The sequence below is a fragment of the Oryctolagus cuniculus genome, chromosome 3 (assembly GCF_964237555.1).
Source record: "Oryctolagus cuniculus chromosome 3, mOryCun1.1, whole genome shotgun sequence".
Classification (NCBI taxonomy): domain Eukaryota; kingdom Metazoa; phylum Chordata; class Mammalia; order Lagomorpha; family Leporidae; genus Oryctolagus; species Oryctolagus cuniculus.
This window is the reverse complement of record NC_091434.1, coordinates 10,825,254-10,848,118: the sequence shown is the minus strand read 5'-3', so window position 1 is coordinate 10,848,118 and position 22,865 is coordinate 10,825,254. Positions and strand designations below refer to the sequence as shown.

The following is a 22,865-nucleotide window of genomic DNA, read 5'->3' as shown; positions in this document are numbered from 1 at the left end:
ATATGGTGTCTGTATGTTTAACATGGGTTCTCTGCTCTGGCTGATTGGAACTAAACTTACTGTGTGAGCTTGTGAAGAATGACCACTGATCTCTGCTTAGATTTTCTTTCTTACACCATCTGAAAGGGGAATTTACATGGAATGTTGGAACCAATACAGGCCTGACCAAGTTTGTCTCTTCATTCAACATGCTAACTTGTCGTACAATGTGTGAAACACTTGTTCCATAATTTGTTCATTTTTCCAGTAGTTCACTGATGGAACACAAATTCACTTTCAGTCACTCCATTGTGGGGCTGAAACAGAACCCTGTACATTTGGCTTTCACTATTGCTCTCTCTGTAGACATACAATGAGGATCACAGGTCTTTCTATATCTGGTATTTTTCAATTTCAGTTACATTTTTTATCTTTGGTGGTATTTGCTTGATTTTTAAATCTACTTCATCTTATTCTGATTGTAGTTTATCCTTTGTTTCTTTTTTTAACCTTGTTAAAGTATTTAACATATGCATATTTTACATTCTACATTTTGTAATTCCAACATCTGAGATTTTTGGCAGGGCTTATTCCATTTGATGTTTGCGTCTTGCTCATAGTATTTGGAGTCCTTGTGTGTCTTGCAGCTTGAAGTTATTACTCATATGCAGTGGGGCTTTATTTGTTGGAATTCTTGAGTGTAACACTCTAGAGATTTATTTTTGCCTCTGCAAAGCTCTTAAACGGCTGTTAACCTGAAATTGCTTCAAGTTAAGTTTCTGGCTTGGAGTTTTCCTGGACCACAGGGATAGTATTAATTAGATCTGTATACATGCATTAGGGAAAGCTCTGGTTATACATTTTTAGGGAGTTTTCTTCTGTTTTAGCCAAAGTTGTAACCTTGTGATGTATATTCTGAGCGATGCCATTTCTGGTGGGTGAACTTGCTCCTTAGCTCATACTTTCACAAGGATGTAACTCTTCAGGATATGGAGGCTGGTCTCAGTTCCAAGTCTTCACCAATCACGGGCCCACAGTCTATTTTCCTGGTTTCCCTGGCCTTCAGAGAGTGAACTTGTAGGTTATTGAAACGGACAAATGCCTGAAGGGCAGGCACAAATGCGAATCTTTCAAGTAAGTTCTTCTCAGGGTTGGCACCATCTTTTCCTTTAAATCTTATCTCAAATGTCAGCATCCTACCTTATGTATCCACCACCCTGCCAGTTCTTCACCATCCTGTTACTTTTTTTGTTGTTGTTTTTCTTTCATTGCATTCTAAAAAAGATCTTCACATGTGTTTTGCTGGTCTCTCCCACTGTAAGAGCCAGGGGAGCAGGCGCCAAGTCTCTATTTTCTTCTGTATTTACAGTGCCACCATGGTGAGTACCACAGAGTAGGCACTCAAAGGTTTATTGAATGAATATTTTTTTTCTTGAAGCAAGGATAAATGAATATACAACAGAAATATGTTTCTAAGACGTAAGATTTTTGTCAGTAAGTACATGTGTCTGCTCTGAATTCTGTTTGTTATTTATAATTTGTGGTCTTGAATTGTCAAAAAATTACTCTTCAATAATCTCAGAGATTTAAAACATAATGCTTTGGAGGTCGGTGCTGTGGAACAGCAGGTTAAAGCACTGGCCTGAAGTGCTGACATCCCATGTGGGCACTGGTTCTAGTCCCGGCTGCTCCACTTCCGATCCAGTTCTCTGCTATGGACTGGGAAAACCGTAGAAGATGGCCCAAGTCCTTGGGCCCATGCACTCATGTCGGAGACCTGGAAGAAGCTCCTGGCTCCTAGCTTCGGATTGGCGCAGCTCCGGCTGTTGCAGCTAATTGGGGAGTGAACCTGCTGAGGGAAGACCTCTCTCTCCCTCTCTCTGCCCCTCCCTCTCTCTCTGTGTAACTCTGATTTTCAAATAAATAAAATAAATCTTTTAAAAAAATAAAACATAATGCTTTCATTAATAGGATATGATTTTCTTATAAATTAATAATAGAGCCTCCCTAAGTCATTTAAACTCCTTGTTGTTGGAGTATAATTCAAGTTTCCTGGAAAATATGATGCCTTAAAAGACAACAGCTATTTTGTTTGAGTTCCACAATGAATTCTAGTGTTGTTATTCTTTTATCAAGTAAAAAAGTAAAAAAAAAGTGATTTTTATTCTGTGTGTTGCGTTTTAACAAAAATTTTAGTAAGAATTATGGAAAAGTGCCTCAGAGAGTAGCCTAAAAATATCTTCACGGTGTGACATCTCTCCACAGAATTAAACAGCATTAAAAGGTGTCTGTGTCACTGGTGTGTCTAAGTGGGTAGAACTGTCTCACAGGGAATTCAGTTCTCTATTTAGCTATTTTGGCTAATCAAATCCCGTGATTCACAATTCTGAACAGAAAATACAACCTGAATACTACTAAGTTTCCCATTGCAAATCCTGGAAATTATTATTATTATTACTTTAAATTCTCCCACTTCATGTAACAGATTCCTCTTTGGAAAAAGTCTCATGGAATAAAGGCAAAAATATATCCTAACTCAAAACAACAATGACGTAAATATTTACCAAGTGCTTGCAACGGCATGACCATGAGTTAAAGCTTTATGTATTTTTCTTTACTTAAGGCTTAAATTTTTTTCTTATGATGTAACTTATTAATAGTTCTACCTGAATGTGAGTGAACAGAGTCAATGAAATTAGAAAACTTGTTTATGGTGACATAGTTATGAGCTCAGAGTTCATATTCTGGAATAATTTATATTTCTCCACAAAGAGAAAGAAACTCTATTATTTACTGAATCCTTATGTATTTGAAGCAGTTACAGCTCTTGGATGTCTAGGGCAGGTAATTCTGCATTCTTTTTGCTTTGTTGGTGGAAAAGTGAACCAGAAATGCACATGATGATTTGGGAGGCTCTGCACAGGCTCATTCATTACATGGAGCACAAAACTACTGCAGCTGGAGGCTTTATTCATGTATTTTCCCCAGATTTTTGGAAACTATTCCCTAGGTTGCAGCTAAGTATGATATACTTGAAAATTTAATTCAAAATTTTATTATGAACTATACTCATCTTCAGTGACTATCACTATTTGATTTTAGTTTATGGATATGAATCTTGTTGATTCTTGTGTTCCCTAACTAGATAATCTTTAACTAAATATTTCAGTTGAGCTATGATCTCTGTGTTTCAGTAGGCACCATGTATACAGTAACAAGAGGTTTTAAATTTTCATTTATGTCAAGATAAAGAAATTCTAAAGAATTATACTTCAGCTATTTTGTTTCCTCAACTATTTGATCACTTAAAAATATGCAGTCCTTCATATACCCAGGAGGTGGTAAATATATTAGCTTAAGGTATGGTACTGCTATAAGCCTTCTATTGTCTGTAGCTGGAGAAATACACACACACACACACACACACACACACACTTGTTTTCTTTTTTCTCATTTCACATACATATATTTTTATTCAATACTGTAACAGAGACTCATTATTAATAATAGCTTCAGATCTGGTTTTTCAACCTACAACTTATAAGCTCTTTTTTTTTTTTTTTTTTTTTTTTTTTTTTTTTGACAGGCAGAGTGGACAGTGAGAGAGAGACAGAGAGAGAAAGGTCTTCCTTTTGCCGTTGGTTCACCCTCCAATGGCCGCCGCTGCAGCCGGCGCACCGCGCTGATCAATGGCAGGAGCCAGGATCCAGGTGCTTTTCCTGGTCTCCCATGGGGTGCAGGGCCCAAGCACCTGGGCCATCCTCCACTGCACTCCCTGGCCACAGCAGAGAGCTGGCCTGGAAGAGGGGCAACCGGGACAGAATCCGGTGCCCCGACCGGGACTAGAACCCGGTGTGCCGGCGCCGCAAGGTGGAGGATTAGCCTATTGAGCCACGGCGCCGGCTACTTATAAGCTCTTGAACAGGATAAATAAAATCTTTGTATTTCAATACCTTTAATGACATAATGGAAATAGCCTCCAACAGGACGTTGTAGAGTTACTTTAGGAAACAGGTGCATATGCTATAGACATACCATATGGTCTATAATAAATACAGTTTTGTGTTTTCTCTTTCCCCAAATGTTTCTTCCTTTCTGGTGTCACTGACATAAATAATGTTAATAATAATTATTATTTTACACTCCTTTATTTCTCTTGTGCTCTTCCAAGACTTCATCCAATTGGTAAGTTAAGTTGTTAGCACTTTAAGTTGCTCAGGAGGGAACAGGCTGAGTTCTAATTTGTTTATTGCAGCTAAACATTTAAAAGTCATGATCTTTTTGTAAGTAATAAACAACAGACATGTCTTTGAAATGACCACAAGCTGAAGCCCTCACTTTCTGTTTTCCAAGACCTGTAGCTTAATTTTTAGTTTTGTTTTCTGTTCTAACTTTATCTGCAAGCCAAAGATAAAGAAATTTTATAATTGTCTCATATTCAAAAATCTTAAGAATTTTCTACAGAAAATGAGAGTTGTAAAGAAACATTCTTAGTAAAAGGTGAAAGATTTATACGATCTGAAGAGAAACCAGAGTATAACCTGTTGAAGTGAAATGGACACTATGAGAAACAGTGACTTGATCAGCTCTTGTCCCGACTGTTGATGTACAATGTAATACTTTATCCATTATAGTATTTTTTTTGTTCTAGTACTATTGGTTGAACTCTGTAATTAACACACAATTATTCTTAGGTGTTTAAATTTTAACTGAAAAGTGATCCCTGTTAGGAATTTGGAAAACATTATGCTGAGGGAAATAAGCCAGTCCCAAAGGGACAAATATCATATGTTCTCCCTGATCGGTGACAACTAACCGAGCACCAAAAAGAAAACCTGTTAAAATGAAATGAACACTATGAGAAATGGTGATTTGATCAGTCCTCACCCTGACTGTTGATGAACAACTAAATACATTATCCCTCTTAGTATTCTTTTTGTTTGTTCTACTTAATACTTTTGGTTGAATACTGTAATCAATACACAGTTATTCTTAAGTGTTGAAACTTAACTGAAAAGTGATCACTGTTAAATATAAGAGTGGGAATAAGAGAGGGAAGAGATGTGCAATTTGGGACATGCTCAAGATGACTTACCTCAAACGGTAGAGTTAGAAACATACCAGGGGATTCCAATTCAATCCCATCAAGGTGGCATGTACCAATGCCATCTCACTAGTCCAAGTGATCAGTTTAAGTGCACAATTGATCATAATGATAGAACTAAGATCACATAAACAAGACTAGTGTCTGCTAATACTAACTGATAGAATCAAAAAGGGAGAGAACAATCCAACATGGGAAGCGAGATACACAGCAGACTCATAGAATGGCAGATGTCCTAAATAGCACTCTGGCCTCAGAATCAGCCCTTAAGGCATGCGGATCTGGCTGAAAAGCCTATGAGAGTATTTCAGGCATGGAAAGCCAAGACACTCTGGCAAAAAACAAATGACCTAAATGAAAGATCTCTGTGAGTGAGATCCCAGTGGAAAGAACAGGTCATCAAAGAAGGAAGTACCTTTCTCTGAAGGCAGGAGAGAACTTCTACTCTGACTATGACCTTGTCTAAATATGATCAGAGTCAGTGAACTCAAAAGGTTCCAAAGCCTTGGCAACTTATGACTAGAGCCTAGGGTGATTACTGATGCCATAAACAAGAATGTCAAATTGTTAAGTCAACAACAGGAGTCACTGTGCACTTACTCCTCATGTAGGATCTCTGTCCTTAATGTGCTGTACATTGTGATTTAATGCTATAACTAGTACTCAAACAGTATTGTTCACTCTGTGTTTCTATGTGGGTGCAAACTGTTGAAACCTTTCCTTAATGTATGCTAAACTGATCTTCTGTATATAAAGAGAATTGAAAATGATTCTTGATGTGAATGGAAGGGGAGAGGAGTGGGGAAGGGGAGGGTTTCGGGTGGGAGGGAAGCCATTGTAATCCATAAGCTGTACTTTGGAAATTTATATTCATTAAATAAAAGTTAAAAAAAGGAAACATTCTTAGTCTCAAAAAGAAATGATGAACCTGCTTCAAATTATAAATGCATTCTCAACTACATTACACTTTACTGGAAAACAATTGTTAAAATAGCAATACTTGGCTTTTCTTTGTATTTATATTGCCACAGTTATACCATGCATCAAAAGGTCCAGTGTTGTATGATGCAGTGTCCTTGCAAGATCTTTAGAACAAAACAAAAAGAAAAAAATAAAGAAAAACTGGGAAGGAGAAACTAGAGAAAGATAATGCCAAAATAATTAATGTCACATTCCAATACTAAAATTTATTTAAATTTAACTGTTTTCAAAAGAACCAGTATGGTTTATCATTTTGCGCTTCAAATTAATAGTGAAAAAATTTTAAAAAGTGGCAAGCCAGAGGAAATTGGTTATACTAGGAAGAATGATCCCTTACTTCCTTTATTATACATTGAGCTCTGTTAGTTTAGGAAAATTAAAAAAAAATACTTCCAAAGTTCTGTTGTAAATGCGTATCAACCAAAGGAGGTAATTTTTTGTCTCATAAATTCAGTTCTTGTACTATTAAGCCCCTTTCTAACATTTAGAATAAATACAATAAAGATGCAAACCCCAGGCCATTGTACCATAGCTAGAGTAGGAGACGATTTACTCACCTGTGATGCTGGCCCAGGCTCATGGCTGTGTCTCCAGCCCCGGCTACTTCTGGGACTTTTTTCTCATTCAAAGGCTCATCTGCTTCTTCTAGGGGGCTGCTTTTGTCAAGGAAGGGTTGAGGTTCTGCAACACACTCCTCTCTCTGATCGGTTTCAATCTGAATCAAAGGTACTTCCCTTGAGCAAAGGGACCGCCTGTGGTGCTTGAGAGAGACTCTGTCCAGGCATGAGGGAGTCTCCCTTTTACAATTGGAACTGCTGTGCTTCGTAAGAGGAGCGGTTTTGCTTGCAGGTGACACGGAGGGGTGTTTGCTTTCCATCACAGACTCCTGCACAAGCAGCATTGGCGCCCTGTGCCCTCCGCTTGTAGCTACTCTGTTTGCACACTTCTCCACGTGCATGGGAGAGCCACCGGAAGCAGGCTCAGCCTCCACTGTCTCACCATCATCCGCGATAATTTTGTTCTTTCGCATGAGGGCCTCGATTGAGCTGGCCCATGTTTCATGAATTAACATGTTTGTGATGTGATCAGCCCCACCTCTCAGATACAAGCAGGAGTCAGATCTGCAGAGACCTGATGAGGAGACACTGCCGACTGGCTGGACACTTAGGAAGTCTTGTGCGCAGTTTTGGGCAAAGCCATCTAGGGAGTTGGCCTTGACTGGCACATTCACTGTTAACCTGGCACAAGGGGATCTACTGTCTGGCATGGATGACTGTCTGTAACACAAGGGGGATCGCAGAGAAGGAGATAGTAAGCCAGACGTCCAGTCCTGGCTACTGCGTCTGGAGGAGCTGCCGTCTTTGCCTTCTCTTTCAATGTCCCTCAGCATGTACCTGTAGAACTCTTCGGTTATGCTCTCTGTGCTTGACTGCTTAGAGGGACAGCTTGGCCTTAGGCTGAGGTGATCGCTTTTCCGACACGCCTGCTGCATTGCTGAGGTCAGAATACTGCTGGCATTCTTGCCAGCATAGTAATCCAATAGTAACTCAAATCCCCTCCCTTCGTTTTCCATCTGGTTCACCATGAACCTGGAAAACTCATCAGTGATGCTCTCGCAGCTCGACTGTTTGGAGACCGAGCTGGCTCTGCTGACTGGCTGGCTTAAGGTGCTCATTAAACCCAGGCTGTTGATATAGGCCCTGGCCTCGGAGTCCTCCTCCGGAATGCTTTCACAGCTGGAGGCCTTCAGTCGGTTCCACCTGTCGCCACCCAGGAATCGATTCCGGGGATAGCTCTGGGCTTGCCAGACCCCATCCACCATGGAGAACTCAGTTAGGTTCATGATCTTGGCTGCCACTTCATTGGCAAAGATACTGACAGAATCTGGGATGTCCTCAAGGTTCACAGACTCATCCACAACCCTGTTCATCAGCTTCTCTTTAAGTTCAGGGTGCTCATCCGTCTTCCTCTTGATCTCACTGAGCCGGGGCGGCTTGTGCTTCCTCACCGTGGCACCACTGCCCTGGCTCTCCTTCTTTCTCTTCAATGATCGGCAAGGTACATTCGGTGTCACCAGAAATTCAGTCCCTCTTTTCCATGCACAAAACCAGGGTTGTTTTCCATTGGAGTTGTCAAGGCAAATGGCAGCAATTTCAGTTGCCATGGAGACAACCGTCTCTGCTAATTCTTCTGCAAAATCTGTAATGCAGTAGATGTCTGTGTGTTTTGCCTGTGGCATAGGCTGAGCAGGAAGCAGCCTGTCGTCCCCTAACAAGGAGAAGTTAACTTGAATGTCATGGTTTAGAGGTGTGGCATCATTGCGCTTCTCTTGGGTATTCACACTGATACTGTCCTCAGTATCCTGGGAAACACTTCTGCACCTGCTGACTGTCAGTGCCCTTTCTGCTGCCGCAGACGCTCTGTGTTCACTGTTGGTGGGACAGGGTGACTGGTGAGGGGCTTTTGGATCCTCTCTGGCCATTCCTTTCCAATGTGTTTCCTTGGGGAAAGTCTTAGCAGTTGAAGACTCCAGTACTCTGTGACTCAGGGACAATTCAGATTGCAGTGCGGGGTTCTTGAATAGACCTGCTCCACTCTTGTCTTGGTTTGGATGCATGCTATCCCCGAGGTCATGGATGACAAGACTGGTGGCGTGCAGATTGCTGGGAGCGTGGCTGCTGGAGTCGTCTGTGGCTTCTGTGCATGCTTGGCCAGCAGCCTGATCGAGTAGCAAGCAGTGTGATTCTCTCTCCCTCCATCCTATGATCTCCTTCGCAAGGAGAGTGGGACATTCACCCAGCTGTATGATGCGGCTCATCCTCTTGAATGTGCAGCACATCACGTCTAGAAGCAGCTGATTTGTGCTTTCCAGTAAGGTGTCCAGAGTGTCAGAGGCACACCTGCCCTCGCTGGGGGAGCTCATTGTGCCTTTCTGGTGAATTTCATCAATGGAATGCTTTAGGATAACATTGGACAGGGTCTGCGCCAGTTCATTTCTGAGGACATTTTTCGAGCATAGTGTCTGAGACTTTGAAGCTGTTTCTCTGATTTGTCTGTTCACGGATTCCATGAGCTCTCCCATGCTGCTGTAGATAGCAGGCCTTGTTAAAACCAGAGCAGCTTCCTTGAGCAGTGCCTCTGCAATGGCTTCCTTTGCTAGGTCTACACTATTCCCTGAAGCTAAGGTGCAAAAAGCAGGGATTGCTCCAGAATCTTCAGCTGCAGGCAAGAGGCCTACTGGAGCCACAGGGCGTGTGACTTCTTCTCTTTCTCCTAGGCCACAGACCGCAACTGCACTTGCTACCTGAGTCATGCCGCACAGAGCGGATGGAAAGGAATATGCACTGAGGGAAGGCTCCCTGACTGCTTGGGAAGCTTGAGTTTGTGTTGCTCCACTGCCTCCCTGTGGACAGTTTGATACCAGGGATTCTTGTTCCATAGTGAATTTTTCTGTGGCCTGGGGACTGGAAATGGTTCCGATCACAGTGGCTGCACAAGCCAGTGCTACTTCCAGAGCACTCTGAGGGTGTCTGCGGCAGTTTTCTCCAGATAGGATGCCTGAGGCTTCAGCAGAGCCTTCCATCTCGGGCACCAAGGACACAACTGGCTCAGGGGCAGCATCGCTGCCGTCTGGACTCTGCACAATGACAATTTTGGGGAGCTCATTCCACGACCGAGGGACCATGATATCTTTTGTGCAACAAGCACTGGGAAGCAGAGCGCTTCCTGCAGAAACACTGACTGCAGATTCCTGGGGGAGTAGAGGCTGAGACTGAGATAACCTAATAAATGCATCTTGCAGTACAGATTCTGCTAGATTTGTCGCATACTCGCCAGTTGTGGCTTCTCCATCCCGTAGGGGAGGAAGAGAGTTTCTTGTGTCTTCATGTTCTCCTGGGTGCAGGTTTCTGGCCTGTTCAGTGGCAGTGTCACATGTGGAAGGGATATCTTTCTTAACCATCACGGAGGAGTAGGCATCACTAGGAAAATAAAGTGCCTGTGATTTTTCCACTTGACCTTTACATTTTTCTGAATAGTAATAATTTGTAGCAGGCCTCTCATTTCCTCCAACCTCACCTTTCCTCTGTGGTGTCTTGGTGGAGGGATCTAGACCATATAAGGCTGTGTTGTGTGCCCGGTTTTCTAGAGACCCTTCTGTCTTGACCAATGCTGTATGATATTTGCTAAAGTGTTTGTCTCCCAATTTGTGCAACAGCTTTTCCTTGTAATTCCATTCTTCCTGGATGGCTTCCCTTGGCTTTTTACTTTCCAAAACATTGGCTGAGATATTTATATGTTCATAGCCTAGGGAAGAGAAAAATGAGGGGCCACTGTTACTTTTTAGATAGCAGGCTGTCCCAGGTCTAAAATAATACTGAATTCCTAAAGATACTTTAACACACAACTATCTTTTTTTTCTTCAAATAGAGCATGTTTATGGTTTCTTCAAAAAAGGTAGACCTGGAAAAGGGGCTTTTGGATTACATTCTTGGAGGGCACCCAACAATATGATTTTCAATGAGGATACAGATGCAAGTATTAGAGTAGAAGGAGATTGGGAGCTGAGGACTGGACACCTTTTTTCACAGGACAGCAACTTGGAAAATTGCATTGTAGAGTTTCCTGGTGGATACAGAGAAAGGGAGGAGGTTGTTTAGAGCAACCTCCATGGCGAAGCTTGTTGCAAAGGTTTGCTCTGGGGTTTGACTTGAACTGGGCCCAGATAGAGTGGTGACAGTACCACTGGATATGCCTTCCCCTCTGGTTAAGAGTGTGGAAAAGGTCCACAAACTCCTTCACTATTTCTACAAGGCCATAAGCAAAGTGGACGTTCTCTCCTCCCTTCAGAGAAAAGTATATCCTTCTTTGATGACCACTTCTTTCCACTGTGGTCTCACCCATAGAGCTCCTTTTTTACCTAGAATAGGGTAAATCTTCTGTGTATAAAGTTAAATGGAAATAGATCTTAGTAAAAAACAAGACTGGGAACAGGAGAAGGAAGAGGAGGAGGGGATGGGAGTGTCAGTGGAAGGGTGACTACAGTGGGAAGAATCACTATGTTCCTAAAGTTATATTTGCAAAATGCATACAAATAAATAATTAAAAAATTTAAAAATAGAGTGTAGAATGGAAATGATTGTTCATTGAATTCTACCCAGGAGTCAACAGAAAGTTGCGTAAATGTGTTGTGGGTACTTTCCTGGGGTACCTCCTTGTGTCCTCAAAACAATCTCTAGCTGCAGGCATGATGTCTTCTTGAATTACAAAAGAGAAAACTGGGACTCCGGACTCAGGATGATCTGGTATCTGGCTCTATCTCACAAACTCAAAGTGGCGTGCTGGGATTCAAACCCAGGCCAGTCCAACCTGGCTCCAACTAATCAATGGCTTTTATGGAAGTCTTGGGAAGCTAACTTTCCTCCCAGGGATAGCCTCCAACTCTTAGCAGGCAGGACAATTTCCCTTTGAAACACGCAGTTTTCTTGCCCCTCAGGCTTCTTCTGAAAGTCTGCATCAGCCACCCAGTAAGTGTGCTGAGCACATCTCTCCACCTGTGTCCTCTCGTCCTCCTTCCTGACTTCCTCAATGGTTCAATGAAATGTGGTCTGACACTTCTCAGAAACCTTTCCCAGACATTTGCATATGGTGACTAATACCAGGATGCAGATTTGTTTTAATGGGAAGTCCTCACCGTTCCTGTATTCTTCCACCTCGCTCTCCTCCTCCAAGTGCTCCGAGGCAGTGAGAAAGTCTTCCTCAATGGAGGACAGGGAACAGTTCGTGTCATCCTCCAGTTTCAAGATGTTTGTCTCCAAGTGGAGCTGCCGCTCCTGCACCAGTTCCAGACCAATCAAGAATTTGTTGATTTCAAAGATGATGCAGTTGGTGCTGTTGGGTCTGTTCCCTCTCGCACATTGGACCAAGCAGATATCTGATAGCCAAGGGCACTAAAAATGTAGAGAAAAGATGGCACTTGTTAAAAAGGGGAAACAAAAGACTATGGCCTCTGCCCTTTCTCTTTCCACCAACCCTTGCTGTTAAAAGGAGTGAGGACCTTAAAATATTTGAAATTTTCTGAGTTGAACTCAAGTGATGTTTGGGAGTACAGGGTATCTAAGAGAAAGTTTGATTGAGGAGAATAAACCAGCTGTATCACATATTTTAGTTTCCCCTGATCAAGGCAAAAATTGAAATGAGAAAACTTAAACTGGCAAGGAGGATTTCACTCAAGGCTGTTGAAATAGTGTGGTGGTGGGGGGAGTCCTTACTGAGCTGGACCACAACTGTGCTGAAACAAAAGGCAATAGGATTTTTAAGAGCTGTGGTGAGAGAGAGATCTTAGTTTGCTAACTGACTTTACTCAAAGAAAAAGTAAAATTTCTTGTGTCTTCATGGCAGGAGGCAGTTTTACAAACAACTTTAGAACAAGGAGACCACAGAAGTTAGGCTACCATTCTGTCTTAGAGATGGGGAAAGTAGGGGCATGCTTTCCTTGATGATTGCACTTTAAGAAGGTGCTTCCAGATCCTGGAGAAAGGTATTCCTGGTTGTAAAACCAGCCAGTTGCCCTTTAAAAAGATTTACATCTTAAAGGAGCAGAGAGAGAACGTTCAATTAAATGTTTGCTAGAATAGGTGCTCTACGATCCAACATGGGAAGTGAGATACACAGCAGACTCATAGAATGGCAGATGTCCTAAACAGCACTCTGGCCTCAGAATCAGCCCTAAAGGCATTCGGATCCGGCTGAAAAGCCCATGAGAGTATTTCAGGCATGGAAAGCCAAGACACACTGTCCAAAAAAAAAAAAAAAAAAAAAAAAAAAAAAAAAAAAAAAAAGGACCTAAATGAAAGATCTCTGTGAGTGAGATCCCAGTGGAAAGAACAGGTCATCAAAGAAGGGAGTACCTTTCTCTGAAGGGAGGAGAGAACTTCCACTTTGACTATGACCTTGTCTAAATAAGATAAGAGTCGGAGAACTCAAAAGTCTTCCATAGCTTTGGAAACTCATGACTGGAGCATAGGGAGATTTCTGATGCCATAAACAAGAGTGTCAATTTGTAATGTCAACAACAGGAGTCACTGTGCCCTTACTCCTCATGTAGGATCTCTGTCCTTAATGTGCTACATTGAGATTTAATTCTATAACGAGTACTCAAACAGTATTTTTCATTTGTGTTTCTATGCGGGTGCAAACTGTTGAAATCTTTACTTAATGTATACTAAACTGATCTTCTGTATATATAGAAAATTGAAAATGAATTGTGATATGAATGGAAGGGGAGAGAGAGCGAGAAAGGGGAGGGTTGCGGGTGGGAGGGAAGTCATCGGGGGGTGGGGGGAAGACATTGTAGTCCATAAGCTGTACTTTGGAAATCTATATTCATTAAATAAAAGTTAAAAAAAAAAGAACAGGCGCTCTAAGAACAGGGAGGTCAGGTTCAGTGTCAGGAAGAAGCCTCTCTAAATTGTGGTTGAGCGGAGGGGAATGTTAAGGCTGCCTTGGCCGCCACTTTTCTTGATAAAACTGTCTCAGACCAGTATCTTTTCTGACTTGATGATATCCAGTCAACCCCCTTCCAGTATTTCAGGTGTTTCTTAAATTGTCTATCGACTACAATGGATTTTATAATTGCTCATCTGAGGAGCAACCAACATCATATTTAAAGAAATCCAGTATAGTTAAACTAACTGTCTCCAAAAGTATGAGAAGAGCAATGATTAGCAGACCCAAATTACTGTATGGTGACCCACTTACAACTGTTAATTCTACTCAGTTTCCCACTATGTATTTTCAGTATTCCCAGTATTCTTCATTAGATTAGCAGTAAAAATGTTTCAATTCCTCCTGAACAATCCCTAGTAAGTCACAAAGATATTGTGTTCCAGAAATTCCATTTTTGTAAAAGGAATAGTATGCTTGCAGATTTTTTAAGAGAAGTTTTGCTGAATGGATTCAAGAATTAATGGGCAAGAAAGGCGTAGACACATTTTTCACAAGGTGGAGTTCAAAAGGTTGGGAAAACACATTTTCTGTTTCAATATTTAGCTATAGAAAGGACAACATAACTCTTATGTAATTTTCTATTTTTGGAGTTCACTGGATTTAATACTAGTGAACTTGCACTTTGGAGTCCTTTAGTTGGAAGGTATGTGTTGAGTGGCAAATGTGCATAAATACAAACAAATACTCATATACACACAGACGTATTGTATTTCTCAAAGTAGCATATATTGTCTTTACACAAATAACACCATCTCTGCTTGAATATTAAAACTAGAGCAACTTGAGAAGAGATTATTATAAAATGAATAACTCAATCATTCTCAAGGGGTTCCATGATACTCAGGGGGCTCAGAAATATAATTTATCTGTGTGATTATGTGACTCAGTCTGTTTTCCCAGGGGGGTAGACCACAGCCTTGCTTTTCAGAGGGAGATGAGTGGCCCCAGAATCTCCTAGGAGTTGGTTAGAAATGCATAAGCTTAGGTCTCAACCAAGATCTGCTAAATCAGAATCCGCATTTCAGGAAATTTCATGCTGATTTATACAAAAAATTAACATTGGAGAAAACTAGGCTACTGCTGTTATTGAATTCATAAAGGGTCTGTGGTTCCCCAAGTACTGAGGAGATACGGCTATAGAACGACTCCAGCTCCTTGATTAGTTTTCACACTGACTTGAAGTTGACCAGATATTTTCATAGGGTCTATTTTATGCAAAGTATGGACATGGAAACATGAATCAACCATGACTCAAACAATTGCTTTGGGAGGTAGGGCACACTGTATTACTAATAAGTCAACTACAAATAAAAGTCAGTGTAATTAAACCACGAGAAGCTGTTGTATTTGTAGGCCAAATATTTGCATATTAGTCATTTAATGTCATTCAATTTAATATATGAAACATAAGGAAAATGTTTTAGGAGCCAGAAATGTTAACAAAATAATATGAACAACTAAGCTATATTTCCGGACAACATTAGAGAGAAGGTTTTGTTAAATGTACAATGTTACACAGCATAAAATTCTTAGAAAGGGAATATATTCTTGTGACAATCTTCTTGAAAGTAAATAACACCCTGAAGTCTTAGCTAAATGAAGGCCATAGGAGCCAGAAATGTTAACAAAATAATATGAACAACTAAGCTATATTTCCGGACAACATTAGAGAGAAGGTTTTGTTAAATGTACAGTGTTACACAGCATAAAATTCTTAGAAAGGGAATATATTCTTGTGACAATCTTCTTGAAAGTAAATAACACCCTGAAGTCTTAGCTAAATGAAGGCCAAACAATATAATCTCTAAGACATGGATAGCTATATGTGTTTTTGTGATAGTGCATTGGGTATTTTGCATGTCTTACTACCCCCAATGCAAACAATGCCCTATGAGGTTGGTAGTGCATTTATGTTTTTCATAGAAACAGAAGCATAGAAAGGCTGACCAGTCCTTTCAAGGTCACACAAGTATGGAGTGGAAGAAGCAGCATTGCAATTCAGGTTTGCTGGACTCCACTGCCTGTTTTCTTGCCAATGCTCCCTGGTCTCCTCATCCAAACAACCAAAATCCAGCATCCACAGAAGACCTATGTGGTTCAGAAAAGATGGACTGCCCCACCAGGGCCTCCTCAAACTCTTTCCATGTCTTCATCTCAAAATAATAACAGCCACAGGAGCAGATCGTCTTGCTATGCCTACAAGCATCTGAGACAAACTTTCTGTAGTAAAACACCTGTTTTTTGTGCATTTTCAACTTATTAATTTGCTTTCTTATTGACTGTTGTAAAGGTTTTGTTTAAGGTTTGTGTTTTTCTGAAGGTTTTTTAAAGTCCATCTCAAGGCTCTACTATGGGTGGTTTGAGGAAAGAAAAGGTAAACATACTACCTTCTCACCCGTTGCTCATTGATGTACTTTCATTGGTGTCATCAGACATGTTTGCATGGATGGCTGCATATGTGTTTACACAAATTTAGTAATATCCACAGGAAATAAGATCTAAGAGACTTAGTTCCATGAGAGCAAAGTGTCTGACTTGAGCACCAGTAAATGCCCAGCACCTAGACAACTGCTTAGCGCTTAGTAGGTACACAACTAACATTTGTTAAATGAATGAACACTTGAATAAATGAGGCATGTTGTAGTTTCTTAAATATCACCAACTGTAATACTTAATAAATACAGCAATATGAAAAAGTAATGGAATAATTTTCTGTGGTAAAAAAACACATGAAGAAACAAGGAGAACATTGCTCAAAAATAGCAAAATTCTCAGGAATTAGCAAAAATGAACTCCCCACAATACCCTTGCACCGTACTGCACTTTTCCTGCTGTCCAGAGGGAGCCAAGCCAGTTGGTAATTGCGTACTGTTGGCTTTCTTAGTTCTTCTCCCTGATATCTTGTCTTGTTTTAGGTAATATTTTCTTTCCACTTCATTTCACTTCAAATTTTTTGATATGGAAAGAAAACATTTTGGATTTAAGTAGTCCTTTGTACTTTCCAAAGTGTTTTCATATTAGTTTGTTAACTTACTATCAGTAACCTCTGCAAATGAAGAAAGGTGTTTCTCATAATCTCCACTTTGTGGAACAGGAAATTAAAGTAAGGAAAAGTGCGGTGATATGTTATGTGGTCCACTGAAAATTTTGACAATAAAAAACTGCCTTGGGTACTGTACCTTCAGCCATCAAAAGTGCCAAGTGACTTGTTTCTTTCCTCATGGGGTCTACTGGGAACATTAGCTATGCACTTGGGACTGGTTCAGGCCTCCCTGATTAATCCAGTGATGCTTGTAAATATTGTTAATATGACAAAGAAATTGGGAAGAAAGCCTTCATTCTGCTATATTTCAAAGACAATGTGCAATTTGTTAAAAAAGAACTAATTAGGATTCATGTAAAACTTATGGGACACAAACTTTGTTGGTACTTACAAAGTCAGGGACAAATGTTTATCTAGAAATAAAGTCTTATTGTTAACTGATTTATCACATTGTTTTAAAAACTATTTTTGAAAATCTTCCAATTTGGACATTACACATTTCTTCAAATAAGAATTTTTCAGAAGAAAATATAGTTTCAATTGCATTTTGGGGGGAAATGTTGATTTATCTAAAATGTTTATCCTACTTCCTTTTCTGTAATAAAAACCTCAAGTCTGTTTAACCAAAGTGCTGTTTATCCATTTTATTTCATTTCATACAGTAATCTTGTAAATTAGAAATCATTATTATTCTTATGTCATAGATAGGCAACCAAGGCTCAGAAAGATCTGTATCCTCTGGCTTCGAATCCAAAATGATATCTATTCAGTTATGTTGCTTCCCTAGCTAGCATGACTCCATTGACTGTAAACAGTGAAATTCTTGCCATATCAATAAAAAACTGCCACACCTATGTGCAGATACATACTCATGCCAAGGGCAAAGGAACATTACTTGTCCTCTGCCTTGATGTAGTGGGAAAGGGCAAAGGTTTTGGCTTCTGGGAGAGCTAGTTTTCTACTTGGCTGCTCCATCTGGAGCTGTAGTGATGGGTCTCACCCTATTTTGTTGTAGTGATGGGTCTCACCCTAGATGAGACACAAACCTTTTACATTGGGAGGAAGGAACTCAATGTCAAGTGTAGCGCAGTAGAGAAAATGCAGGCCTGGTGCAGAGCACTCTTACAACCCTGATTTCAATATTATTCTGGTAACTATGATTTCATGTAATATTGAGGCATTTAGAACCATTATCTGTGGAGGGTGTTTTACCAAGAAACCTAAAGTTCTCACTAAGGAAAAGCAGTAAACTAATGTCTCCATTAATAAATTGCAGTCATCTATATGTAAATTTTCTTGAGGGAACTAGAGTAGAGTGAGAAACAGAAAATGACTTCTGTGTGATCTGAAGGATTGAAAGATGGATCAAAGCAAAAATTAAAACTTGACAGTAACACTAAAACACAAAGAGCAGCTACTGGAAACAAAATACTTACATTTTAATCTGAAATTATGCAAAATATCATTATCACATACATGCCTTTTGCATATTTTTCTTGTGACATAAACAAATTTACTTATATTTCTACAAATAAATAGAATTATAATGATTTATATAATAGCAATGAATATGAATGCATTAAAAGACAATAGTAGTATTTTATTTTCTACTTTATTTTTAATGGCATTCCTTTTTTTTTTTCTGGGGGTTTTATTCTTTGGACTCAGAAGACCCGCTTTGAATCATTGGGACAGCTGTTGGGTATTTACTCGCTTGGTTACTTTAGTATCTTCTGAGAAATGAATTCAGAAAGGTACTATTATGGGATGCTGGGATCAGATGGTATGAATATGAGTTTTGGAATATTCCTAAAAGAGAAGGTATTTCTGTTTTTGATGATCCCACATATTTGTGAAAAAAAAAAACCAAGCTAAATAAAACATGTTTCAATCGTCTGTTCTAGTTCAAGTGCAGTTTCATAGTATCATGAATTTGGAAAGATAATAAAGATACTAGTTGGTGCAACAGAAGCTTTGTCAAAGTGTGAGTGCTAACATTCAGGAAAATTATTCTTGAATGCAAATAATTGTTAATTCAGGAAAATTATTCTTGAATGCAAATAAGTGTTAATTCTTATGCTAGAGAAATTTATGTGTAATATCTGTTTTGAGTTCATATCGATCTATAATGAGCTAACTATAGATAACTTTTTAAATTGATAAGTGAATGACTTATCAAGAACTTGTATTTCTTACCTGTGAAACTTCAAAATCTGCCTGGAGATTTCCAGATGCTAATCCACTTAGCAGGACAATTTCATTTTCTTTTGGCTGTTGGACATTCATAGAGTTGATAAGTTTTGGAAGATCTGGTGAAACATTGACCAATTTCTGTAAAACCAAAATCTTTATTAGTTCAGGTGTTTTGTTTTTGTTTGCAAAATACTATCCCAAAATCATTTTGCTTGCAAAAACTATTAACTCCTATATTGGATAATACTACATATTGCTTAATCTACTAAATTCACTACTAGAATAAATTTTTTAAAATGAAAGCCTAAGAGTTTATATTGGGTTGTAAAATTCATGCTTTGAAACTTCTCATAAGATTTCCAAAGTAAATATTTAAAATTATTAATATTTCATGGATATAAACAGCAGTTTGGAAAAAAATTCTGCCTTAAGATCTTGAACAAGAGCATTGTTTTCTATTAATCTTCTGTTTTACTTTAATGTAAATAATAATAGTAATAAAATGCTTACTAACACTGATTACTCCACCTACAAAGTACCATCCTAAAGACTGTACGTATGCTACATCTCACTGCCATCATTACTTTCATGTTGCAGCTTGAGGCCCAAAACTGATCACTAACTAGCATAAATCAGTGCCAGGGTTTTTGCCCTTGGGGACAGAGAAAAATGTCTCAAATCAGTTACATGAATTCATCAGATATACAGTTCTTGAGATGCCAAGTTGCTTTCATCCTCCCTGTTCTCTCTTTGATGAATGTTGCACTGTAATCCCACCAAATGAAATTGTATGCAGAATTTCTTTAGCAAAACTCTCCAGTACTACACAGGCAATGATATTTGGTGGAATTTTGTCATAGAGGATCTGTATGAGCAATTATGAAGCTTTGGGTAATGATAGTGCCGATAAAAAGAAACATTATAAGAATAACTGAGTGATTGTGAGTATTGACTACGGACCACGTACTGAGTTGCTATGTCTACCATTCTGTGATAATTAAGCTGAAAAGATTGTTCAGTGGTAGATGAAATGACAATGTCAAACCCCTGTCAGCTTTGGACATGGAATGGTAGTATTTTCACACCAGGTAATGCTTGTACCCAAAGTCATGGAGAAATTCAAGTCCTTGCATGCTGTCAAGGATTTATATCAGGGTCTCCACAACCTAGGAGAGTTTGACCTAGCTGTCTGTTAGAAGGTGAAAACGTTCACAAGCCAAATGAGTGCAAGACAAGGATGCAAAAGTTAGAGATAACAGGATAACATGAGCAGCAGGAAGGGGCAGCCATGAGTGACAGAGACAAGGACTGGCTGCTGTCAAGGATATTTTAAAAGACCTTGGAGAAGTCATCTCATGGAAGGTGTCAGGGAGTGAAGGAAGAGGTGGACACAAAATTTCACTCTAAAGTGCTGCTGGACAAGAGGAAACATCTGCTTGAACAGTTCTGTCCTCAAGGGAAAGTAAACTTTCAAAGACAAAGGCAAACTGCATGAGAAGGTGGCTGGGAAAACCGCAGGGCAGTACTTGTCTCCTACCAAATGAGAATCAGTGAGTGGAGAAGTCATGTTGGGAGCCCTCCTCACGGGCTCCCTTGAGGTCAAGGTCCGAGTGTTACCTGCTGCAGGTGCTCTGTGCTGCATTCATCCTTGTTCACATCCAGGTTCACAAAACAGACCTGGGAAAGGGCAAAAACAGTCAATTAAGAGCAAAAACTGTCAGTCCTTATAGAAGAAGGCAAATGATTAGAGTCCTGTGTATTCTACAGAGCTTGGCTTAGAAACAGTGTTTTCACCTTTGGGCCCTGGCATCGATTTCCAGCCCTTCTGGTCACAGCAAATGTCCTCTTCCCTTCAGGGTCCAATAACAAAACATGTTTGCCTGTGCTAGAGTCCATGTAACCGTCACAAGAAAACCTTCAAGCTTATAAGGTGTTAATGAATCTCCTTAGACAGGGAAAAGGACTTGCAATGTGCTAAGCCACTGTTTATAATCCTAGTGAATACTCCTCTCCCTTTCTCTCTTCTCACTCTCCTTCCTTTCTCCACACTCCTAAAACTGCTCGATAAATGAATTTCTCTGCCTCAGTGTCTTATTCCATTTTATCTTATTCAATCTTGTATGGAATGTTTCTTTGTTAGTCATCTTAGATAACAAAACAAGTAGTCTGAAAACAATAGTGATGATATTAAATAATAATTTTAAACAGCAATAAAATAAGTGTTATAATGGCAATCCTAAACATAGCACTTAGAGAGAAAGCTACTATGGGCTTTCAGAAGGGGTTGGGGAAAAGCAAACTTAAGGAATTATGTCAAGGAGATGAGATAAGTTTTCAGAAGATAAAAAGAGTTTTATTGGGAAGGGGATGGGGATGGTGTCAGAGCATGAGTAATTCTTGGAGGTGAGAAATTGCAACACATTGTCAAGAAACAGAGGAACAAATTCTGATTGTGGCTGAGGTCTGGAGGAAGCAGAGCTTTAGAAATAAAGCCTAAAAGGGTTCATGTTAAAAGAGATAAGGTGAGTTAGGTTTCATAATATTCTACTAAAATTCAACCAGAAGCTTTTATTTGTACAGAGTGGTCATCTGTATGAGTGGTCATCTGGCCATTTACTTAGCTGTTTGGACTTATTAGATGCCTACACACCTATGGAGGCTTCTGGTTTCAGGGAATAGTTTCAGGTCAGTGTTTCTGAGAGTCCATCTTTTTCTTTTTTGAGGATAAAATATATGATTGAGAAATTGGGGGAAGTCCTTCAAAATAAAAAGAGTTTATACATTGCCAAAATGTAAAGAGCACTACTGTTTTGCTCTGAATAATTGAAGATTTTCACAATTTTCATGGCTCACGAGGTGTTTGCCATACAACCCTAGGATATAGTATTGCTGGCTAAGAATAACTTGATGGATATTATGGACAGAGAAGGACATGAAACATTGCCTGCACTCTCATTCAGAGATTATTTTCCCTAAGGTGAGTAGGAAGGGCAAACAGGGAGGAATTAGGCTTGAGTCCTTTTTCAGACAGTTTTAATGGAAGCAAAACTTGGAGCTGGAGTCCAGAAGGGGTTCATGACCTAGAGCAGCTTGAGAATATTCACGTAATAATTGAAACTCCGTCCTTGGGAAGCTGATTCAATATCCATTAGTATGCAGGGACTTTTAATAACACACAGCTGGGCTCCAGTTATTGAACTGATTAGATGATGTTCTATTCACCTTAAGGGAAGGCCCATTACCTTGCCCTGGGCATCACGAAGCAATTATGATCTAGCAGAGTGGCAGAGGGTGAAGCAGAGTCCAGATGCCCCAGGAAGGCATCTGTAATAACACTTTATCTGTCCTCCAATATTGTCTTTGGAGTTCTGAGAGCAAACCCTCTTTTCTTTCATTCTGAGATGCAGTATGAAATTCTGTGTACATCTGGAGGAAATCTCTCACAAATGTTAGCTTGGCCAAGACAGGAATAACAAAAAAAGACACAAACCAATCATTTGCTTACACCTGACACAAATATTTTCTATATCTTGGTGGTAGAGCATCATACAGATCATTTAAGGGCCTAGTGTACAATATAATTTTGGGATAACTTCTTTAAGAAAAGTAAAAACAAAATTAAAAATTCAAATTAGATACGAAAGTGAATATTTGTGAGGAAAAAAAGAGATTACAAAAAAACTCAAGTTTTTAAAGGTTGATGAAACATGAAATTTCCAATCATGAATATTTCAGAAAAAAATAGTTTGATTAATTAACTACCTAACAAACCTCCATATAACTTTTATTCTTCAAATTTGGCTGCATATTGTTTGATAAGCTCTTAATATGACAGTAATTTTATAATATCATTTTCTCTAGGGAAAACAGAAAGATAATTCTCTCTTTTTAAACTAAAGATTAACTTTTTCAGCTTGACATATATTTATTAATATCTTAATATTTTTCATTTCAGTGTCAAATTTAGTGGAAAACTACTATGTAAATTCTTTCATATGAGTTATTATAGGCATAATCACTGTTAGTAGTAGTATTATAATTTTGTAGTCTACAAATGTA

At 39.4% G+C, this 22,865-nt stretch overlaps 1 protein-coding gene across 3 annotated transcripts in view; it reads right to left on the bottom strand.

The window, feature by feature from the left end:
- The window catches only part of SPHKAP (SPHK1 interactor, AKAP domain containing), a 186,980-nt gene that overhangs the window by 31,994 nt on the left and 132,121 nt on the right, over positions 1-22,865 (bottom strand). For all 3 annotated transcript variants that reach the window (XM_008259275.4, XM_008259274.4, XM_008259276.4), the window contains 4 exons: positions 20,424-20,483; positions 18,810-18,944; positions 11,757-12,012; positions 6,622-10,369 (listed from right to left, as the gene is read on the bottom strand). In XM_008259275.4, coding sequence (XP_008257497.2) covers positions 6,622-10,369; positions 11,757-12,012; positions 18,810-18,944; positions 20,424-20,483 — 4,199 coding nt within the window. The remainder of the gene's footprint in view (positions 1-6,621; positions 10,370-11,756; positions 12,013-18,809; positions 18,945-20,423; positions 20,484-22,865) is intronic.